Source organism: Planococcus citri, chromosome 5 (assembly GCF_950023065.1).
Source record: "Planococcus citri chromosome 5, ihPlaCitr1.1, whole genome shotgun sequence".
In the NCBI taxonomy this organism is placed as follows: domain Eukaryota; kingdom Metazoa; phylum Arthropoda; class Insecta; order Hemiptera; family Pseudococcidae; genus Planococcus; species Planococcus citri.
In genome coordinates this window covers 70,267,688-70,291,954 of record NC_088681.1, presented here as the reverse complement: position 1 = coordinate 70,291,954, position 24,267 = coordinate 70,267,688, and the positions used below count along the sequence as shown (strand labels likewise).

At 34.5% G+C, this 24,267-nt stretch overlaps 2 protein-coding genes across 2 annotated transcripts in view; both read right to left on the bottom strand.

Annotated features, from left to right (window-relative positions):
* LOC135849285 (neuromodulin-like) overlaps positions 1 to 24,267 on the bottom strand; it is a 177,923-nt gene that overhangs the window by 144,504 nt on the left and 9,152 nt on the right. The gene's annotated exons all lie outside the window — the stretch shown is intronic.
* Positions 778 to 6,585, bottom strand: LOC135849283 (uncharacterized). The gene is made up of 2 exons (XM_065369647.1): positions 6,055 to 6,585; positions 778 to 3,519 (listed from the first exon to the last, which is right to left on the bottom strand). The coding sequence occupies exon 2, from the start codon at positions 3,476 to 3,478 to the stop codon at positions 1,646 to 1,648; it is 1,833 nt and encodes a 610-aa protein (XP_065225719.1). The 5' UTR covers positions 3,479 to 3,519; positions 6,055 to 6,585; the 3' UTR covers positions 778 to 1,645.

Here is a 24,267-nt window from a genome sequence, read left to right as displayed (position 1 = left end):
AAAAAAAATCGAGACTAATTGACAAAAAATGACACATTTTGGCAATCTACGCAAAAGGCGATACCTACTATTTGCTACTATTGGCATTCGATAGAAAATTTGCAAAATACAAGACTTCTACAATTTTTGCAAAAATCAACACAATTTGAAAATTATTGTTAAAAAGTGATACTTTTGGTAAACTTTCGGTAAAAAGCGGAACGTTTTGGTGATTTTTGGAAAAAAAAATTCAACTTTGGGGTGCTCAATATTGGAAAGAAGAGTGATTTTTCAGCAATTTCGTTAAAGATGAGCGATATGTTGGTAATTTTTTGCAAAAGGTAAGACTTTTTGGCAATTTTTGTCCACAAAAGCGAGTCCTTTTTCTATTTTTGGTAATCTTTGATAAATCCAGTCAAAAAAGCGAGGCTTTTCAGACCTTTTTTTTTTGGGGGGGGGGGGGAGAGAAATGAGACTTTTTGGAATTTTTATGCGAGTAGGTAATTACAATGAAAGAACTGTAGCTTTTGGGCAAAGTTTTGAAAAAGGCGGGATTTGTTACCATTTTACTCGTAGTATTTTTAACAAAAAGCAAGACATGTTTTTTTTCACGAATTAGGGCCGAGATTTGGTAAAATTGGATTTTGGAAATTTAAAAAAAGGAGTGACTTTAGTAACTTATCAAGTATTTACTTGAAAATTTACCGAGTACAAGACCTGCGAAAACTACTCGAAACAGAGAAGAGGAACGTGTTTCTGTCTATAAGGAACGAAACAAGGTCGGGAAATTTTTAGAAGATTTTCGCTTTTTCCCATTTGCGAAATAGGAAGTTTTAAAAAGTTGGCAAATTATGAATTTGAAGTTGCGAGTTTTCAAATTCAAATTGGGAATTTCGCAATGATCCATTTCAAAGTTCTACGAAGAGTCAATTTTTGTATTTCTCAATTTCTTCCTCATACTCGTACCTATTACAAAAAGTTATCCAAGAAACTATACAACAACGAAATTTATTTTCAATAAAAAATCCAAAAAATCGGCCCATTCAGCAACATTTACAATCTTAAAAATGCTCTATCTGAGTTGAAAAAATAAATTTTACAGCAAAATAAAATTATAACCATAAAAATAGATCCATTCGATTGAATTGCGTATAAAATTAAAATCGGCAATTACTCTAAATGTTGCGGACTTTTTTTTTTTTAATTTGAAAAAATCAACCAACCAACTAAACAAACAATAGGCCTTACTACGTTAATACGAGCTGAAAACATTACTACAGAAATTAGCCGAATTTTTTTCTTTCAAAAAGTTCTCTATTATTTCTAGAAAACACAAAGAGAATAAAACTTCATCAGATTCTACTAAAAAAAATTGATCTGAAAATTCACAATCTAATTAAGTAATTGAATATCTCAACGATAAAAATACAAAATGATTTTTAAAAAATATTCACTGCGTAAGCCAATTCTGAAAACGTGCACGAACCATTTTATCTCCTTTTAAAAACAATTTAATCGCCTCGCTATTCTCGTAATCATTTATTTTACGCAATTTGTACTCTTTCACAGCTTGTTCATTCCCGAAATACCATCGTAAAAATCCATCGATCGATTTAAAACCAATATTTTCGAAACACGTAGCGATAAAAGAGTCACGATAGTTCCATCAAAACACCGACGACTTGTACACATTGATCAGAAAATTTTCCATCAGATTATCTATCCGAATGCTACATCTTAATTCAGATAATTCTTCCGGACTGAGGCCACACCATTTCAGAAACTTATCCCAATCGTCCACGGATAATGAATTAAAATTACCGAACGTCAAAACATGCAGACATCTTTCGCGGAAAAATCGCTTCAGTTCCATCAACCGTTGATGGGAAAACTTCAAACAACGCAGTAGTCTTTTAAATGATTTAAAACAGCTGAATGAAATCCACAATAACAACAGACTGGTATCTTTATCTGGAAGGTGGCATTCTAGCAATTCGGCTGCTTCTGACAATGTAAAACAACCGTCGAAAAATTTAAAAAATTTACTCAGAGTGGAATCAGAATCACGCTCATTGATCCAGTCCATGTGTTCAAGAATTATTCTCGTCCTTACAATACGCGCAAGTTTTTCGTCGTTAGCATCCGAACAACAAAACATGAGGTACTCGGATAGCTCTACGAACAATTCCGATCGCACGAAATTAACAAAATTATATCGCATTATTTCGTAATCTAACATTTCGGTTTTTTTAAACTTGACAATATCGTTTACATTTTCAAAACACAACGTCATAAATTCTCGTAGATTTGGGACTTTGGCGAAACCAGCCAATTTTAGCCACCAACTGCGCCATACTTGTAGCCTGATTTCAAAGCTAGCATCTTTTAGTAAATCAAACAAAAAACCAAGATCGCGACCAAAACTCGATGTGTTTGTGTACCTTAAACAAACATGGAACAAGCTTTCAACGTGATCGTCGTCCTCATTCGAAGTAACGTAATTTTTCAAATGATCCGGAGCAGAACGCCATATTTCTTTGAGTACGATCGCTACAGACTCATATTCGCACTTATATGCCATTGTCGATAAACGAAACAAAATATCAAAGAAGGCGACACCCTCGAAGATTGAACTCTTACCGTAGTTCCAAAGCTGTAAAGCATATTGGCAATAGACATCATCTATGGCAAAATGTTCAATAAGTACAGGCCATTTTGATACACAGTTTCTCAGCACCGTATCATAAGAGTTCATCATCATTCGAGATGAGAGTTTTCTATCATAGTTCGGACTCTGGAAATATATTGCGTCGTAAAAATAATCATCTGGATACGACTCCAAAATTCTGTCCACGAGGGAATGTTTTTCTTGCGTGTTTAACTTACACCAAAAGTACTCGAGTGCTGCCGAGTTAAGCCAATAAAAGAAAGGAACCTCGTCATTGGAAATCATGTACCATTCGGGCGATTTTTCTTCCGATCCGTAGAATTTCTTCAATTGGCCTCGCATTCGTGAACACCAATAATTCCTTTCATCCGATGATGCCTCATGCGAGAACTCAAATCTGTTTTCGTGGAATAGCTTCTCATCTTTGACCAATGGCCACAAACGTTCAACATCTTCCTTGATGCAAAATTCACAAGCGATCTCGAACTGTTTCATTGAATCGATTTCCAGCAAATTTGTCGCGAGTAAATTTTTCACTGTTCTTCTAGAGCAAATATCGCCAGCTGCGTTGAAAGCTACACAGTTAATCATAACTTTACGAGGGATATCGCCGACGAATCTTCCAGAATTCTTATGCCAATTCTTGATCTCTTTACTAATTGATTGGATCTTTTCATTGATCATCGACCGAATACTCGTCGGGAGGTGCGGAAGGTAACTAATATTATACCGCCAGCTAATGAACGCGTATTTTGATACAGCCATGTCCAGCAAAGTCCGTGGAGTGAAATGAAAATCTGAAACGGGTTCTTGCGAATGATCAGATTCCATTTTGAGTTCAATTCCGTCTTGCGCAATTTTCAATGAAAAGCCTGAAAATTATCGATCTTCTTATAATAACGGATAAGACGTATTTTTCGTAACACGTATTAAAATTCACTAGATTAGGGAACCTCACCATTCCGAAATCTCCGATTGGAACGAAAGTTGAGGACTTTTAAAAATCCCACCCCCCCCCCATGATTTTTAGCTGCAAAATTTGATTTTTCGATTTTTGTGCAATTTTTTCAAGTTTTTGTTTGACAGGAGGGTCTAATGCTATTTTAAACGTGTATGATGATGAAATTAATGAAATACTCGTATCCGTGTACCTATCTCTCGAGACTCGACCATTTGAACTTCTCAGCTGCTCAAATTTTAGTTGAAGGATGTGTGAGCGTGTGATACTAGTCGGGGAGCCCACCTAAAGATAAATTCCACCCCCCCCCCCGTCGATCCTCCGGGGCAACTTTCTTCTTAAATGGAGAGTCCTAAGGAACATTTGTAGCCCTTGTACTAAAAAAAAGTGGCCCTACTTACAAAATGGCGGCCATTTTGATTGACAGGTCAACCGAAATCGCAGATTTTGCATTTCAACATGGGACTTGCACAAAATTTTTCAAACTGTACAAAGGTAGATCGAAAGATCAAGCAAAAATTCATCACCTGTCAAAATTTCAAGTGCTAAAGTGCGTTTTTCGATTTTTGGTGAATTTTTGAAAATCAAATTTAGGCCAAAAATAAGGGAAAAAATCAAAATCTTACCAAATTGACCAAGAAAGCTGAAATTTGGGATACACTCTATTTTCGACATGCCAAATCGATTGGAAACGGCTTCAACCCGTTTTGAGCAGTTCTGGAGCCTCCAGCAGATTTTTAAAACTCGAAATTCCCACAAAATCCCATCAAATTGGAGTTGTAAAGCTGAAATTTATTCTGCGAACTAATTTCAATGCGCTACAAAGTACTGTAGGTAAACTTCAAGTCGTTTTGGAGCCTCCGGCAACTTTTTGATAATTCCTGGAGCCTCCAGCAGATTTTTGAAACTTTAAATTTTCACAAAATTTCAACAAATGGCGATGGAAAGCTGAAATTTACTCTACACTCCAATTTTAACATCCTCTGAAGACGACTTCAAGTGGGTTCAAATCATTTTGGAGCTTCCAGCGACTTTTTGAAAATTACTGGAGCTTCCAGTAGATTTTTGAAACTTGAAATTCCCGCAACATTTTACCAAATAGAGTTGGCAAGCTGAAATTTACTTTGCAAACTAATTTCATGCAATACGATATGAAGTCAACTACATGGTGGTTTCAAATGGTTTTAAATAATTTTGAAGCTTCCAACTACTTTTTGGAAATTTAAGTTTTCCAAAAAACACCACATTACCTCTCAAAAAGTCGCTGGAGGCTCCAAAACGACTTGAAATCCACCAGCAGACGACTTCGTAGCGTATTGAAATTAGTTTGCAGAATGAGTTTTGACATTACATCTCCGTTTGATGAAATTTTTTGGAAATTTAAAGTTTCAAAAATCTGCTAGAGGCTCCAGTAATTTTTAAAAAGTCGATGGAGGCTCCAAAACGACTTGAAATTCACCTGCAGTACTTCGTATCGTATTGAAATTAGTTTTTAGAATAAATTTCAGCTTTACAACTCCAATTTGATGGGATTTTGTGGGAATTTCGAGTTTTAAAAATCTGCTGGAGGCTCCAGAACTGCTCAAAACGGGTTGAAGCCGTTTCCAATCGATTTGGCATGTCGAAAATAGAGTGTATCCCAAATTTCAGCTTTCTTGGTCAATTTGGTAAGATTTTGATTTTTTCCCTTATTTTTGGCCTAAATTTGATTTTCAAAAATTCACCAAAAATCGAAAAACGCACTTTAGCACTTGAAATTTTGACAGGTGATGAATTTTTGCTTGATCTTTCGATCTACCTTTGTACAGTTTGAAAAATTTTGTGCAAGTCCCATGTTGAAATGCAAAATCTGCGATTTCGGTTGACCTGTCAATCAAAATGGCCGCCATTTTGTAAGTAGGGCCACTTTTTTTTAGTACAAGGGCTACAAATGTTCCTTAGGACTCTCCATTTAAGAAGAAAGTTGCCCCGGAGGATCGACGGGGGGGGGGTGGAATTTATCCATAAGTGGGCTCCCCGACTATACCATAATTTCTCGGAACGTTTTTTCGAATTTATTGACGACTACCTAAGTCAAAAATTCGTTTTCTGACCGGAATTCCGAATCCGGCCAATGATGGTAACACTGGTTCGATCGTGTATCAAACATACATCCTTCAACCAGAATTTCAGCAACCAAATTTAATACAGAGAGCTGGTGGTTATAGCAATTTTTCGAATCCAACGATCATTCAAACAGCATTATACTACCTATAAAACAACTTCAAAAATTTGTCACCATTTGAAAAATCAAGTTCAGTTGCTGAAATTTGGTGAATGTGGGATTTCAGAGTTCCTCTTCAACTTATCTAACTTTCGTTTCGATCGGAGTTTCCTGAGTCAGAGAGATTGCCTTATCAGTAGGATGGTAGATGCAGATCCAAACATGAAATAATGTACTTCTACTCACCAGAGATAAATAACGTTCAATTCATTAAAATCACTTTATTCGATTCGAGTAATTCATGATACAGAAACCAAAAACGCACAACCGATTGAAAAAAAAACAGTACACATACAACTAAAATTAGCTAGTCAACGGCACAATGCACAAACCGAACTCGAATTATTCACATGAAATTCTTATCACGCGTAACACAACATGAGATATTCTTTTGATATCCTACTATCAAAATCGAAAATCAAACACTATCGAGCTTGTATTGTTTCCGCAATTCGCGTACAAGAAGACGACGCGTGGATACCTTTACTTACTTAGATCTATAGACTTATTATATGACATGAACGCGATGGTCAACACTTTTATTTACGAGATTTCTGACCACCCAAAACGAGCATTTCTTCAGACTCATCGATCAAAATGTTATTCAATAGCTTTATTAAAGACCAAAGAAAATAATATTCTAATTTGCATCTATGCGAGCAAACACTGAACTTTACATATTTGGCTGAAAATGTAACTAGAGACAATGGCAACACTGTCAACTCCTCGACCATATCTTCTATACGTTTAATAGGGGTCATAACTCGTAAATTTGCAGATTATCGAGCGAGAAATATACCTACTTATATTTTTTTGTTTGATGGAACATTTTTACCTCACGTTGAGAAATTAGTAAGAACATGTTACATGTTTTGCGAGCAAAATCCTCTTCTTTAAACAATTTGACCGGAGCCTTTTTTCTTCCTGAGGTCCCTTATAATACTTTTTCAAACGCTTACGACTTGTGATGAAAATTTATTCCGTTTCGTACGCAGATGCGAGAATAAAATATGATAAATTTCACTGGCTTCGAGTCAACGTAATGCCAAGATGCAAAGTTTCGATAATACTAAGAAAAGTACTATAGGTACTTCAAGGTGGGCATGTAACTGAACATGGCATAGGCATGAGCATTTTATACGTACAACGTAATATTCCTTTATTGGGGAAAAGTATACTGCGTGGCATATTGTTGTCGTCGTATAGTGTAGTGAGCATTGCAATATACCTTTACCTACAATATTGTATACATATGTACCTATGTAGATTGTAGATGTACCTACGTAAAGTATTCTCCGTTCGCCGTGTAGCGTGTAATTTTACGTAGGCAGATATACATTGTGTTACAAATACACCTAAACCTATATAGACCTAATGATCTCAAAGCTCTTCGTTGTGTACTGTACGGTCGCGGTATACAGTACATATACACTATACAGTACACAATGAGTTTGGTATTCTTACGATACGAAATTTCATTAAAGCCGAACCGAGGTATTGAAATAATAAACTCAATTTCCAATCTTCTTTGACGACAAAGACTCGGTTGATTTTAGTTTTACTGGTATTAAATTAAATTATTATAATTCTACCGCATCGCTCGCCAAACCAAAAGCATTAAAAGTTGACTCACTGTTGAGAAAAAATTCATCATTCGCTAATTTCCGACAACGTAATTTTATTCGCTTCCTGGTGTTCAAAATCGTAATACCTACCCATTGGTTTCTATTTCAAATACTCGAATCGAGAAGTTTCCTTCTTTATTTTTTGTCGATTTGTTTGTAAGTATTATTAATATTTCGTTCGCAAACAAAAACCAAAAAGCTAAGTATAACTTTGTAACAAAAATTAATTTTCTATCTCATCGAAAGTTCGTAGTAATTAATGGCGATTTTCAAACCGTATACTCCGCCGCACGACGATATCTGTTCTTCTTTTTTCGTTTGATACATTTTTCTTTTACTTGCAACTGTTTTTCCAATATTACTTACTACCTAAGTTATGGAATCGAAACGTGAAAATACACGTTTTTTATCGAGTAAACTAATTGTAAGTACTGATTACATTTTTTCTTGAAATGTCTTCTTCAAATATTCATCGTTCAAAGAACGAAAAATTGCTCAATTTTTTCGAAAATTAATCGTCAAGTCCTAATCTGACAATAAAACACTCCGCTCACGTATTCTGTCGAAAGAAAATTTTATTACTGATTATTGTTCTACAGGGCAATACGAAGAAATTTAGCCCAAATGCCAATTTTTCCCTTGCCCTTTTTCGAGGACCCACTTCTCCTAACTTGAAGATCCGTCCATGTCTTCATCTATTGGTCGCAGGAAAAAAGGTTCAAGTGAAAATTGTTCCTTGAAATCTCCTCTACAACATGGTTATCATCAATTTTTGTTTGAAACAATCTTTGAGCTTAAAAGCTCTAAAAAAGCATTCTCAAAATCATCAAAACAGTTTTTTCGATTTTCTGTCGAAATTTACAGAGGAACATTAAAAAGTATACCTAATAACAAAAAGAGTTTGGAATTCAACTTCCTTTCGATTTCCTCACCTCCCCCTCGATTTCACATATCTTAGGACCCACTTCCCTCAACTCAAATCAAAAGTTATTGGTAATAAGACTTTTTTGAAAAATTTAAAAATTCATTTGAAAGAATTTGTGTTTAAAATTTTATTTAACCTAATATAATGGTACTAGAAATGCAAAAATGTCAAAAAATTGATCCAAAGTAAATTTTAAACTACGAATATCTACCTACTTATTCATTATCATTACCATCCAATGTCATTTTGCCGTTCTATCTAGACGTGCTCAAAAAATGTCGTTTCACAGAATATCTAACGAAAAAAAATCACTTCTTTTAAACTAGGTACTTTTTCAACCACCATTTTCAACCAAATTTTCAGAAGATTCTTTATTCAACCCCCCCCCCTCACCCCTTTTGTTCATACGCAAAAAAAGTAACAAAGTCAAATTTTTAAAGGGAAATTTTCAAAAAAATTGAAATTAGAAGAAAATTTGCATACAACGCTAACGTATTTTTTAATTTTAATCAAAATTAAAAAAAAAAAATTACAAATGAACGCATTATTGAATTTTTTCATTACCTTTTTGACCAAATTCATTACTTTTTCACTACTTTTTTCACTACCTTTTTTCAACCGAATTTTCAGAAGACTTTCTTCTCAACCTTTCCCCCTCCACACACACAAAAAAATTAACTACGTCAAATTTTTTACAAGGGAATTTTCAAAAATATTGAAATTAGACAAAAATTTGCATGCAAAGTATTTTTTAATTTTAATCAAAATTATGTACCTATAATTATATAAAAAAATACAAATGAACGCATTAATGAATTTTTAGTGTGCGTAGCACACTATTGGTTTCGCTTTGAGAAATGAAATTTTATTGGAACTGAATGTTCTCTTAAGCTATCCAACCGTTTTTTGTACCTATTGGACACCAATTGAGAATCATTAAGGCGGAGGGAACAGATTAATTTTCATTCAATTCGGATGGGTAATTGCTGAGTAATTGCAATTTTAGTTCATTATTTTAATGCATTAAATCCTAAAAAAGGGAAAAGGGGACTTGCAAAACACCTGCCGCTCATTGTACCCTGCTATACCCCTGTCCTACACAAACACCACCAGCTGTGTGTTTCATGTACCCTGCTATACCCCCAGTCTGCTCGCTGTGTATTTCTAGTGGGAGTGGTTTGGTGGGGCGTTTACCAAACAATACATATATTCTTTTAATGCCCTAACCCACCATGTGAACTCTTGGCCGAGTGATTAGGGCATTTAGGTAGGAATAGGAATATTGTAGGGACCCAGGTTCGAATCCCCATGAGGTAGGTAGGTATAGGTGACGGATTTTTCGTTGGAAATATTGGATAGGTAAATGCTTTGGAGTGAGTACAATGATGTTGGTGCAAAAAAAATGAATTTTGAACCATGTAACCCCCTCATTTCAATTTATAAAAATTAAGTTATGAAATATGATGATTTCATCTTCTAAATGAATTTTCATTCCATTTATTCGAATACTTTTTACTACCTATAGTGCGGTAAGTATAGTAAAAATTATCTTAAGATGACTGAGTGATTTTTACTTTTTATGATACATATAAAAATTACTTTAAAATGAGTAATTTTCAAACAACATGGTTTATGTAATTTTTATTATCATGCTTTAGTAAAAATTATTATTGTAACTGAGCAGTTAGAAAAATTACAGAAGAGAAGAAATAATTATAACCTATCTAAGAATAGGTCACTCTAAAATCACACACAACCATCTCTATCAAAAAATTCCAAAACCCCGCTGTCAATTCTGTGAAAATGAACCTACATCCATCCAACATTTACTATTCACCTGTCCTAAATTACAGCAAACAAGACTATCTCTCCAAATAGACCCAAATTCAATGACCATCCCAGATAACCCTTCTGAAATCCAAAAATTTATAATCCTACTAAAGAAAACCAACCTAATAAACCAAATCTAAACCCTTCTATCCACGGGTGTAATAATCCTGCAATTATAAACACCCAAAATACGAGTATACGCGTATAAGAAAAAAAAAAGGTTTCAAAACAAATTTTATCATACTTAATATTATGTATTTTTGAATGGGATCCGGTTATTGTGTTGAATATGTAGTTAAATTTTTTTGTAAAAATTATCGATATTTTTTTTGTGTTATTTAGAGGCAATGCGAATTCTGAACATAGGTATTTTATAAGATTTAATAATTTAGAATCAATGGCAAATTCTGAAAATTGGTTGGAAATTTTATAAATTTGAAGACAGTGAAAATTCTGAAAAAATAATATGAAAATTTTTCATTTAGAGACACTGAAAATTCCAAAAATTGATCAAAAGTTCTGTACCTAAGTTGTAGATAATGTGAACTTGAAAATTATATGAAATATGTAGTATGTAATATTTATGAAGATAGGTAATGAGAATTTTGAAAAATTAGAGGCAATGTGAATTCCAAAAATTGAGTAAACGTTTTGCAATTTGTGGACAATATGAACTTGAAAATTGAATTTGAAATTTTGTAATTTGAAGACAATAAGAATTCTGAAAAATTATTCAAAATTTGGTCGTTTAGAGGCAATGTGAATTCTAAAAATTGATTGGAAGTTTCCTAACTCAGCAGCAATGCAAAATTCTGAAAATTTATTGAAAACTTTATGAAATTGTAGCAATGGGGAATTCGGGAAATTGATTTGAAACTATGAAAAACAACTAGAAATTTCTTAATTTAGAAACAATGCAAGCTTAGAAATTATTCTGAAGTAGGTATTGTAATTTGGAAGATATGAAAACACTGAAAAACAATTATTACCTATTTTGAAGCAATGAGAGTTTCAAAAATATTATTATTTCTCATCACTGTGACATGGTTGAGTCACTTATGCACTACCTAGATATGTAATAGCGGTGGTTATAGCTGTAGAAAAGGCAGCTAGCTACGCACACTTTGCAGCTAAGCTTTGCTTAGCTGTCTAGTTTATTTTCAATCTGGTTATAATGATTTTTTCAAGTCTGTTGTGGGAGAGGTTTTTCCAAGGATGGACTGATTTTTTATGTTAAAAGAGCTTGTTTGTGGTTTCGAGGGACTAAAAGTTTTGCCACTTCTTAAGTGTGCTTTGGGTGAAGATAGACTTTAGGTCGTCAGCTGTGATAAATGTAAGTGGAGAAAGGGTGGTGGAAGACTTTGCATTAATATCTACAATTTTATTTCCTAAGATTCTAACGTGGCTGGGTACATACATAAACTGTATGAAGAAGTTTGAATTTTGTAAGTCAAACCGAGTTTTATGAATATTTTGAAGAAGGTGATCGCGAAAAAAGATTTTGTATAGCATTTAGTGAGCTGAGGGAATCACTTTGAATTACGAAGAACTTATTTTCTGATTCATAAGCGAGTATATCACAGAGACAGTGGAAAATAGCTGCGAGTTCGGCAGTGTAGATTGAAGAACAGTCATGGATTTTAAAATTTGAAATTCTATCATTTATAGAGTAGGCATATCCCGAGTGAAGTGTTGGTACTTTTGATCCATCTGTAAAGCAGAGATTGAATTTTTTGTATTCTGATAAGAGTTCAAGATAGTTCTGTTTCATTACTAATGGAGAGTGGCTATTTTAGTAGTTAATAAGGTGTAGATTGACTTGAGGAGGCTTTAGAAGCCAAGAGGGGTATAATATTGGTTTTTGGATGAGAGTTATAGGATTGATTTGAAGATCATTCAACATTGTGATGAAATTAGAAATGGGTCCTTCTATATGGTCAAAATGTTGGGGGTTTGGTGTGTTAATTGAGTTTTGGAGTGGATGGGAAGGGTTGGTGGATGCATTTGAGATGAATTTGTTTGTTACGAGAGTTCTTCTAAAATCTGGGGGTAATTCTGCCGCTTCACAATGAAGACGATCTATTGGAGAAGAATAGAGGGCTGCTATACAGGTCCTTAGGGCTGAATTTTGAATTGTTTTTTGGATATTTGAAGTTTTATTTGAGATATTTGCAAAACATGGGCTTCCATACTCAATTTTACTACTAATTAGAGATTTATACGAGTGAAATAGGATTTTGCGAGATGGATTATATGTACTTGGTATTTTTGATTATTTTCAACAGATTTAGGCGTTTCATGATATCTGATTTTACTTTCAGGAAATGAGGAGTCCAATTTAGTTTTCTATCAAAAGTTAAGCCAAGAAATTTAGTAGTGGTTTTGAATTCTAAAGAGTGTCCTTTGAAGTTGAGAATGAAATCTGGAGGAATCTTATTTTTTTTTTTGTGAAAAATATACAGTGGGTTTTTGACTCAGAGAAGGTTAGACCATTAGAATCTGCCCATAATTCAATTTTTTCAAGGGTATCTTGGATTACATGAAGAGCTAGTTGAATATTATTTGAATGAAAGGAAATGTTGATATCATCAGCAAAGATTCTCAGAGAAATGGGTCTAGAAACAACATTGGAAATGTCATCAATCAAAAGTATAAATAAGACTGTCCTAAGAACTGAACCTTGGGGGACTCCGTTTTCTTTCAATTTCAAAAAATTCTGAGTACGTATTGTCAACTCTCACTCTAAAAGTACGGTTTGTTAAGAAATTCTGGGAAAGTAGGCCAAATGTCCTCTAATTCAGATGGAATGTAACTTTTTGGAGAATCTTATAACGCCAGGCTTTATCAAACGCCTTTTCAAGATCAAAAAAGACTGAAAGAACACTTTTCTTTATTCTGGAAGGCTGAACTAATTTCTTTTAGTATTAAAATGTTCGCATTAATTATTATGAAAATACTTGATACATAATGGCACCCAAAAATCATTCTCTACAATGAAAAAATTTAGTTCAATTTGTACCTTTACCATAAAATTCCTCAACTGTGCAGTAGGTAATTACTGATTAGTTCATCTCTAGCAGGCTTTATTCAGAAATATTTACACTTGGAGCAGCAAAAAAACCTGTCTTTTTGAACAATTTTTCACTGTGTAGCCAAAAATGAATTTTTATTAGGGCCACTTTCAGTGAACAATAAAATTTTCGTTCGAAGATTTTTTTCACAACCAATAGGTGAAGAGATGGGCGGATTTTCGATATTCAACCACTCGAAGAGAACTTTTTCACCAGTTTTGCCTTGAAATTCAAGATACGTATACCTATGTTTCTTTCACTCCTCACTTATAAACTGTCAACAGTTTCAAATTTGTAGGTACAATTTGATGGTTTTCAAGTTAATCTTGCTCGAACTTCACAACATTCCTATTTTCCTCAAAACATTGAGCACTTCTGCTTCCCTTGCGAATGCACTCTGAGAACTGCAATTTACGCAATTTGTCATCACTCATATTTTTTTTTTTAAATCTTCAACCCCGAGTGCAAAAAGCTCGGTGATTCAACATTAAATGACCCATTAACAAGTTCCTATCACCAATGCAAGAGACGGACACAAAACATTTATTCGGTTCTTATTCGCAAAATTAAAGATGGAGGTCATCGTTATTATTTTCATGCGAGAGTGCAAAATTCTCATAACCCAAAAAACCAAATTACCGATATATGTACCTACTAGTACTATTATAGTAAAACACTCGGAAATCCACAACAAAAGCCTTATACGAGCAACATTGACCGTAACACGCTCATTACGCGGACATTTCGATTGTCGAGGAAAGGAAAAGGACACGATATGACGCGACGAAGGTAATTTGAAAAGCGAGAAGTAGTCGAAGGGATCGAGTAAGTGTAAGAGTACAGGTGAGTCGGGGAACAGGGTCACATCGCGTAGTTCGAATCCATTAACAAAATTGAATTGGACGATGCGACGACGAGACGCTTTTTCGCGTCTTCTTTACGTTAACGCTATATGTAGTAGGTAGTACGTTTTGCAGAGCCGAGCAGAGCTTAGCATCGCGTCAAACGAAAACAATTACTGTAAACATAACATCTCGAGATGAATAAGAATACGGTTAAACGAGCCAATTGCGACCGAGCGACTCGGCGAATTTACATTTAACGAGTTTACTCGAAATTTAACAAGCCGGAAAAACTAATGCGTCTCGACGTGTAGTATGTAGAATTATTGTAGATGTACCATCGCATCGTTATACTTACGAGAAAGACTTTCATTCCGCTACGTCGAATCCGATCGTAAACTCTACGCTAGTACGAAATTACGTACTCGTACATCTACGAATATATACACATATACTAAACGATTTTCAGCACGCTTATTTGTACATACTCGTACGATAGCTGCGTAATGTATACATAATAATACATATGTATGTAGTAAGAATAAGAACACCACTTCAAACATAGGCTAAAATAACATTCGCTTACTCGTTCAGCAACAGGGATCTTCGCAATCCAAGTACAAATAGTTAGGTACTCGCACCACGTGACAAAACCCGTCCAGCAGCGCAAGACCGCGACTCGACTTGACGCGCAATTTACCAGCACAAATTCTCGATTCTCGATTCGCGATTCGCGTTCAATTTTTCATCTCTCTATACGCACGTACCGTACCTCTACTCGTAGTACCTACACATACAGTATAGGTACTTGAAACAGTACTCGAACTCGAAATTTATTTATACCCCGAATCCGAGTGACCAGTTAGCGGGTGCGGAGCTGTCATCGCCCATCGAAAAGCCCTCGTTCTTAATGGTTGCTATGGGTACTTTGATAAATAAACCAATATTGCACCTTAAAATAAAGAAATCTCTTCGCAGGCAGCTAGGTATATGTCGTCGCGAGTCTATACACACTATACGAGTACATTAACGAACACCTTCGACGGCTCGATTTCAACAACTTTTCGTGATAGCTGCCTACGCTTCGTCAAGCAAACGCCGTCGTACCATGCCATACACATTATACAACTATCGAAAGGCAAAAAAGAACCAGCGCCTCTTGTAGATACGCCTTCGTTTCCTTAAATTCTGATAGGTACGTCATACTACATTTTGGATTACCTAATTACCTATACCACTGAATACGAATCAGAGAAAAAAGCAAAAGAAAATGTGCGTGCGAAGGTAACGAATTATTCGACGTTTCTTGAATACATTATAATTTGATTTAAACGACGCGCGATCGTTGTCGAAATTCAACTTCAGATAGCGTAATTCGCGGTGAATTTGTATCTATGTGTCGTGAACAGGGGCGAATTTGCTGGTTGCTAGTGAAATTCAGCCCTTTGATAGACGAAATTGAACGTAAACAAATTCAAAACAAGTCGCAGTTCATATTTGTAGAACTAACCGTGAGAAGAATTGCCAAAATAATTTTGTTCTCATTCTCATGCACTAGATCAATCACAGAGCTTCTGAGATCCTCTTGTGAAAGAGAAATGCAGAGATCTTTGAAATCATGACAGGAAGGGAATTAATCATTGGAATGAAGAGTAGGACAGTTCTTCCAATGGCTTGCGGAACAGAAAACTGTTGGGTGTAATGTCTCCTCTCCGAGGAACCTTTTTTAATCATGGTCCGGCATATGACAATATAGGAGTAATTGCACCCCCCCCCCCGCCGATCAACCAGGACAACTTTTTTCTTAAGGGGGACATCCTAAGGAACATTTTAAAGCGAACTTGCTCAAAAAAAGGTGGCCTTACTTACAAAATGGCGGCCATTTTGATTGACAGGTCAGCCGAAATCGCAGATTTTGCGTTTCAACAGAGGACTTGCACGAAATTTTTCAAACCTCACAAAGGTAGATCAAAAGATCATGCAACAATTTATCACCTGTCAAAATTTCAAGTGCTAAAGTGCGTTTTTCGATTTTTGGTGAATTTTTGAAAATCCAATTTAGGCCAAAAATGAGGGAAAAAATCAAAATTTTACCAAATTGACCAAGAAAACTGAAATTTGGGATATACCCTATTTTCGACATGCCAAATCGATTGGAAACGGTTTTAACCCGTTTTGAGCAGTTCTGGAGCCTCCAGCAGATTTTTGAAACTCGAAATTCCCACAAAATTTTATCAAATGGAGTTGTATAGCCGAAATTTACTCTGCAAACTAATTTCAATACGCTACGAAGTCAACTGCAAGAGGATTTAAAGTTGTTTTGGAGCATCCAGCAATTTTTTGAAAATTGCTAGAGCCTCCAGTAGATTTTTGAAACTTTAAATTTCCTAAAAATTTTATCAAACGGAGATGGAAAACCAAAATTCATTCTGCAAACTAATTTCAATACGCTACGAAGTCGTTTGCTGATGGATTTCAAGTCGTTTTGGAGCCTCCGGCGACTTTTTGAGATATCGTATGGTGTTTTTTTGGAAAATTGAAATTTCCAAAAAGTAGCTGGAAGCTTCAAAATCATTTAAAACCAATTAGTTTGCGAAGTAAATTTCAGCTTGCCAACTCCATTTGGTAAAATGTTGCGAGAATTTCAAGTTTCAAAAATCTATGGAGGCTCCAGTAATTTTCAAAAAGTCGCTGGAGGCTCCAAATGATTTGAACCCACCTGAAGTCGTCTTCGGAGGGTGTTAAAATTGGTGTATAGAGTAAATTTCAGCTTTCCATCTCCATTATTTAATGAAATTTTGTGAAAATTGAAAGTTTCAAAAATCTGCTGGAGGCTTCAGGAATTTTTAAAAAGTCGCTGGAGGCTCCACAATGACTTGAAATTTACTTGCAGTACTTCGTTGCGTATTGAAATTCGTTTTTAGAATAAATTTCGGCTTTACAACTCCAATTTGATGGAATTTTGCGGGAATTTCGAGTTTCAAAAATCTGCTGGAGGCTCCAGAACTGCTCAAAACGGGTTGAAACAGTTTCCAATCGATTTGTCATATCGAAAATAGGCTATATCCCAAATTTCAGCTTTCTTGGTCAATTTGGTAAAATTTTGACTTTTTTCCCCTCATTTTTGACCTAAATTGGATTTTCAAAAATTCACCAAAAATCGAAAAACGTACTTTAGCACTTGAAATTTTCACAGGTGATAAATTTTTGCATGATCTTTCGATCTACCATTGTACAGTTTGAAAAATTTCGTGAAAGTCCTATGTTTAAACGCAAAATCTGCGATTTCGGCTGACCTGTCAATCAAAATGGCCGCCATTTTGTAAGTAAGGCCACCTTTTTTTTTAGTACAAGGGCTAGAAATGTTCCTTAGGACTCTTGCTTTAAGAAAAAAGTTGTCCCGGAGGATCGACGGGGGGGGGGGGTGCAATAGATCCTTAAGCGGGCTCCCCGACTATTGGGGGTTTCAGATGATGCTTTTTCCAAAAATTCAGGTCTGATTCAAATCAAATGTGATGTGAGGTACATCGAGAGGTTTCCACAATTCAGATTTAGAGAACTAATCTCATCAAAAAACTGTAATATGCCGAAGCTGGAAAAAATTGTTCAAAATTCTAATTGGAAATTTCTCTGTGGTTAAATTTTTTGGAGGAATAAATTTCAAAAATGAAGTACAATATTTCAAAATTACACAGCTGCCTTCCTCGTATTCGAGAATATCGCTATGACAGAAAATTCAACTTTTACATTAAGAAATGTTGAGAGAAGGTGAACGTGAATGTGTACTCGCGTATTCCAATAAGTCTACACCTTTTTTCATTTCATTTATTCAAATGACCGGCATTTGTGAAATGAAATTGCTACATTATGTGGGAACAAAACGAAGATAATACACTTGATTTGCAAACGTGGAAATTTTTCTAATAAATTTGATACCATTTTGTTTCCTCTCTTACATCATAGTAAACTTTTTTTGAAATTCCGGGTCAACTACACGTTTTTAAATTAAAAATGATTCCCATCAGACAGTTTTTACGAGAACATCTTGATTTATTGACAACTTTTACAATTTTCTGATGATTTTTACCAACTTTGATTTATTGACTAAGCCATTTGAACCTTGTTAATGGTACTGAATTTCAAAAGTTCACGTAATAAGCACGTAAAACTCAAATCTGTCCCCGCTGTTTGTGTTTTTTCGCCTCAACATATTATCTACTCATTACTTCATTATTGTAAATTTTCATTATAATGAATTGACCAATACATTACACAAATTGCGATTCTTGCTAGGTACTTGATTAGTTCGTTATTATTGAGATGTCCGTAATACGTAGGTAGCTAGGTACTATGCAATTCGCTTCAACTTTTACGAACGTACAGTTTCGGTTGGTGTGAAACTAACTTGTATTTATGGGTCAGTGGTTAAATTTTTCCCTCGTACTAATAACTTATAATTTTAGCTAAAATTCACGAGCGATGGCTGCAGGTTTTCGTTATTCGGATCCCTTTCGTCTTTTCGACGCGACAAAATATACGATCAAGTTCAAAATGCTAACAATCGTTAGCGGTATTTCATTTTAATATCGCAATCGGAATTTCGGCTACAATAAAATTCACGTCGCCTCGGCCAAAGCCACACGTTAATTTATAGACACCGGGGGTTCGTCGCGACCAACGCAGTTCTACAACAACTATTAATGATATAATGTACATACACAGCGTAAGTACAACACCATAGGTATTAGGTAACAGCAAGCGCCAACTGTAGTAATTTTCGTACATTTACTAAATGAAATTTAAATTATGGTTTGCAATTTGTTCGTAGAGTAAATTTAACCGACGCGATGCAGCATTGTACGCAGTACGTACATACGACTTTAATCACAACGTGCTCGGATGCAGTATTTTGCCCAAAGATAAACTTTATATCTTGTGTTGGAAATAAATGCGTACTGACAGCTGGCAGAATGACAGAAAAAGGGTTGGGGGTGACGTTTGATTATTATTTCGCCGATTTTAAAAATGGTAAGTTAAAAATTATGATCAACAAGCAATTTTCTGGTCGAATAATCGAGGATACTCTTGCTATGCTACGACTTCTGATACCCTTGAATTTCAATCAGTTATCAATATTTTTTGTCGAATTCGAAATGATACGATTGGGGCTGGGGGGAGGGTGAATCAATCAACAATACCTACAAGAATTTATTGCCCAAATTATTTTTCTATTCAAGTACCAGAACCCCAATCACTCGGCAAACTATACTTGAAGCGCGGAAAACATCAACACGAATCACCCTGTACATTGAAATCGAATCAAAATCTCAATCTAAGGCGAAAAAAAAAACTGATTACGAACAATTTGTTGTTTTACGACGAGACATTTTTATTGTTAGAAAATCGCCGAAAAAGCTGCTGCGCGTACCTTATGAACTTTTCATGCAACTTATACTCTTACGCACCAGCAACGGCAGCGTGTATACTTCTTCTAGTTCTTTCTTCCCAAAGCGTAAATATTATTCCTTCATTCATTAGTGAAAACTTTTTTCGCTCGGTCTCGGTCTCGGCCACTAAGGAAAAGCCGAATTATTCTGATTGTTTTTACCACGCCATCTCGTTCGCCTACGCTGCTCGCTATACCGATGAAATTTTTATCAGAGCTTGAGAAAATTTCAAATTAAATCTATATTGGTTGACCCTCGCGTATAGCTTGGTCCGGATTTAATTTCATCATCGATATTTTTTTCTTCGCATTTTCTCGCAGATAGCGTGTATATTAAAATGAACGTACAGAGTGTTCCAAAAGTCAACACTAAGCTACGTTTCAAAGGAAACTCCGCAGAAAACTTCTGCACCAGTACGATAAGTTGTCTATCTCGTAGTTCGCAGGATATGGAAAATCAGAAAGATTTTATTTTGTTAGATGGTTCTACTCGTATTTCATATCAATTTGCTGAATTTTTTCAATTCCATCGTGTTTTTTTGCTTTTGGTTAGTTTCTATATAATTGAAAAAAATAAAATAAAATTCAATTTTTTTTCAAATTGAGAAATTTATGCGCAGAAACTAAGTTGAATATTTAACCCTTCAAGACCCGAGAAGAATCTAATGGATGGGAAGAAGTATCACTTTGTCAAACAGATTTTTGAAAAATCTAGGTTTACTTGAAATTACCAAACCAACATAAAAATCAGAAAATTTTGAATAATTATTAAGTACGTCAAAGATTTTTGAAGACAAATCCAAACTTTTGATAAAAAATAAAAAATGACTTTCTCCACAAGTTGTGACAATTACAAACGTGGGGGTAACATGATTTTCAAATCAAAAAAATTGTTGGTCAAAAATGAAAAGATTGACGGTGGGGATTTTTATTTGAAAAAAGCAAATGATTTCGGAAATTGAATTTCAAGGTCATTTCTTAAAAAACATCATTTTTTGTAAGAATGAAATTTTATAAATTTTGAAAATTTTCACAGAAAGTTCGTAAACAAAAATTCAAACTTTTCAAGATGCGAAAATTCATCAGAGAGAATCAAACTTCATTCTAGAATTTTGGTGGAAATTGACTAAAAAATTCTCAACCCAAGTTCGAACTCAAGGTATATAAATCTGAAAACTAAAAAGAAGGATCTTGGAAAGACATTTTTAAAATTGAAAATGTGCTGATCCCCTCCCCCATTCATTTTCACAAAACTGCTAAAAAAAAAGTTTCAAAAAAAAATAAGCAGCAGCAGATGAAAATGACGATGACACGTTTTCTTTTTTAACATACTCTAGAATACGTAATACTACTAATACAATGCTTCGTAATCAGGGGCGAAACTAATCATTCTCTTTGGAGAGGGGGAGAGGGTTAAATGATTTTTTTGCTAGAAATTTCAGTTCCGAAAAAGAAAAGCAAAAAAACCTGGACAAAGCAAGGGCAAAAGCTCTCAAAATTCCGTTTTTCAAGAAGTAAAAAAATATTTTATTTCGTGTTAGGAGTTTAGTTTTGGATTTAAAGATTTTTTTTGAGTTTGAATAATAGATTTTTAGAAAAATTTATTTTGAAAAAGAAAATTAACCAACAGGCTTGGGTGAAGTGAGGCCAAAAAATTTCAAAAATGGGCTTCGAAACTCAATTTCGAAAATAATTTTTTTTTTAAAATAAAAATCCCAACAATGAATTTCTTTATTTTTGATAAAAACTTTTTTTAGATTCTTTAAACTGTGAAAATTTTTCAAAATTTATACATCCTCATTTTCAAAAAATGATATTTTTTATGGAACGACCTCGATACTCAATTTCCAAAATTAAGTTTTTTTTCAAATAAAAATCCCCACCGCCCATCTCTGTATTTTTGACAAACAATTTTTTCAATTTGAAAATCATTCCATTGGAATTAGAGGACATTTTGGCCGACTTTATTCAAAATTTCTTAACAAACTGTACTTTTAGAGTGAGAGTTAAAAATACATACTCAGAATTATTTGAAATTGAAAAGGAAGTCCCCCAAGGTTCTGTTCTTAGCACAGTCTTATTTGTACTTTTGATTGATGACATTTCCAATGTTGTTTCTAGACCCATTTCTCTGAGAATCTTTGCTGATGATATAAACATTTCCTTTCGTTCAAATAATATTCAACTAGCTCTTCAAGTAATCCAAGAAACCCTTGAAACAATTGAATCATGGGCAAATTCTAATGGTCTAACCTTCTCTGAGTCAAAAACTCACTGTATACTTTTCACCAAAAAAATAAGATTCCTCCAGATTTCATTCTCAACTTCAAAGGACACTCTTTAGAATTCTAAACCACTACTAAATTTCTTGGCTTAACTTTTGATAAAAAACTAAATTGGACTCCTCATTTCCTAAAACTAAAATTAGATCTCATGAAACGCCTAAATCTGTTGAAAATAATCAAAAATACTAAGTATAATCCATCTCGCAAACTCTTACTTCACTTGTATAAATCTCTAATTCGCAGTAAACTTGAGCATGGAAGCCCATGTTTTGCAAATATCTCAAATAAAACTTCAAATATCCTAAAAACAATTCAAAATTCAGCCCTAAGGATCTGTATTGGAGCCCTCTATTCCTCTCCAATAGATAGCATTTATTGTGAAGCAGCAGAATTACCCCCAGATTTTGGAAGAACTCTCATAACCAGGGCTCGGATATTCTTTCCCTAAAAAACCCAAAATATGCGCTTAAATATTCCCTAAAAAATGCCAAAATATGCTCTAAAAAGTAAAAATATTCCCTAACGATATGGGTATTGTTTTACAGGAAAAATCAATTCCTATACGATTTTAGTAATATTGTTGTGTAATACCAAGAATTCACAAACAAAAATGCAAAACAGAGCGTTTTAAAATCACGAAAAGGTAATTCTAGTTCCATTATTAAAGGAATAAAAAAAATGAAATGAACAAAAAAATAAGTAGGTACGAGTGAGCTATTTCCAGTTTCACAAAAATATAGTAATTTGATGCAAAAATTTGAAATTGGGCAAAATATTCCCTAAAAACCGCTAAAAAATGTAAAATATGCTCTAAAAACGAAAAATATTCCCTAAAAAATACCAAAATATGCTTTTATATGCTTTAATGGTGAAATATGCCAAAATATGCTCTAACAAATTAGGCTCATTTGACTTGAAATTTCATGAATCGTGGAGATAATTGAAAAATTCCCTATCCCCTATGCATACAGAAAATATGCTCCAGCATAAAAATCCGAGCCCTGCTCATAACAAACAAATTTATCTCAAATGCATCCACCAACCCTTCCCATCAACTCCAAAACTCAATTAACCCACCAAACCCCCAACATTTTGACCATATAGAAGGACCCATTTCTAATTTCATCACAATGTTGAATGATCTTCAAATCAATCCTAAAACTCTCATCCAAAAACCAATATTATACCCCCCTTGGCTTCTAAAGCCTCCTCACATCAATCTACAGCTTATTTACTACTCAAAAAATAGCCACTCTCCATTAGTAATAAAACAGAACTATCTTGAACTCTTATCAGAATACAAAAAATTCAATCTCTGCTTTACAGATGGATCAAAAATACCAACACTTCACTCGGGATATGCCTACTCTATAAATGATAGAATTTCAAATTTTAAAATCCATGACTGTTCTTCAATCTACACTGCCGAACTCGCAGCTATTTTCCACTGTCTCTGTGATATACTCACTTATGAATCCGAAAATAAGTCCTTCTTAATTCAAAGTGATTCCCTCAGCTCACCAACTGCTATCCAAAATCTTTTTTCCAATCATCTTCTAATTCAAAATATTCATAAAACTCTATTTGACTTACAAAATTCAAACTTCTTCATGCAGTTTATGTATGTACCCAGCCAAGTTGGAATCTTAGGAACTGAAATTGTAGATATTAATGCAAAATCTGCCACCACCCTTTCTCCCCTTACATTTATCACAGCTGACGACCTCAAGTCATCTTCACCCAAAGCACACTTGAGAAATGGCAAAACTTTTGGTCCCTCCAAACCACAAACAAGCTCTTTCAACATAAAAAATCAGTCCATCCTTGGAAAAACCTCTCCCACTTAAACAGACTTGAAGAAATCATTATAACCAGATTGAGAATTGGCCACACAAAACTCACACACAATCACCTCTATGAAAAGACCCCAAAACCCACATGCCAGTTCTGCCTGTCAGAACTTATATCTGTCCAACATTTACTATTTCACTATCCCTCCTTACATCAGCACAGACTATCCATACAAATAGATGAAAGATCCCTATTCATACCAAACGACCCTTCCAAAATTAAAAAATTCTTTGACCTAATCAAAAAACTTGACTGTACCAACTCGATTTAAATCTCACACGACGGGTGTAATAATCAAGTAATTACAACCCCACCCCCCAAATTTCACTCTCATATTTTTAATTGTAACAACTTGTGCAGAAAATCATTTTTTTACTTTTTCTCAAAATTTTCTGATTTTTATGTTGGTTTTACGTAAAGAAACTTTTCGGCAAATTTTCGTATCAAGCATCGAAAATTTATTGGAAATCAGGATTAAAAAAATGCCCATTTTGAGCATTTCCTCAAATCCCAAAATGACATAT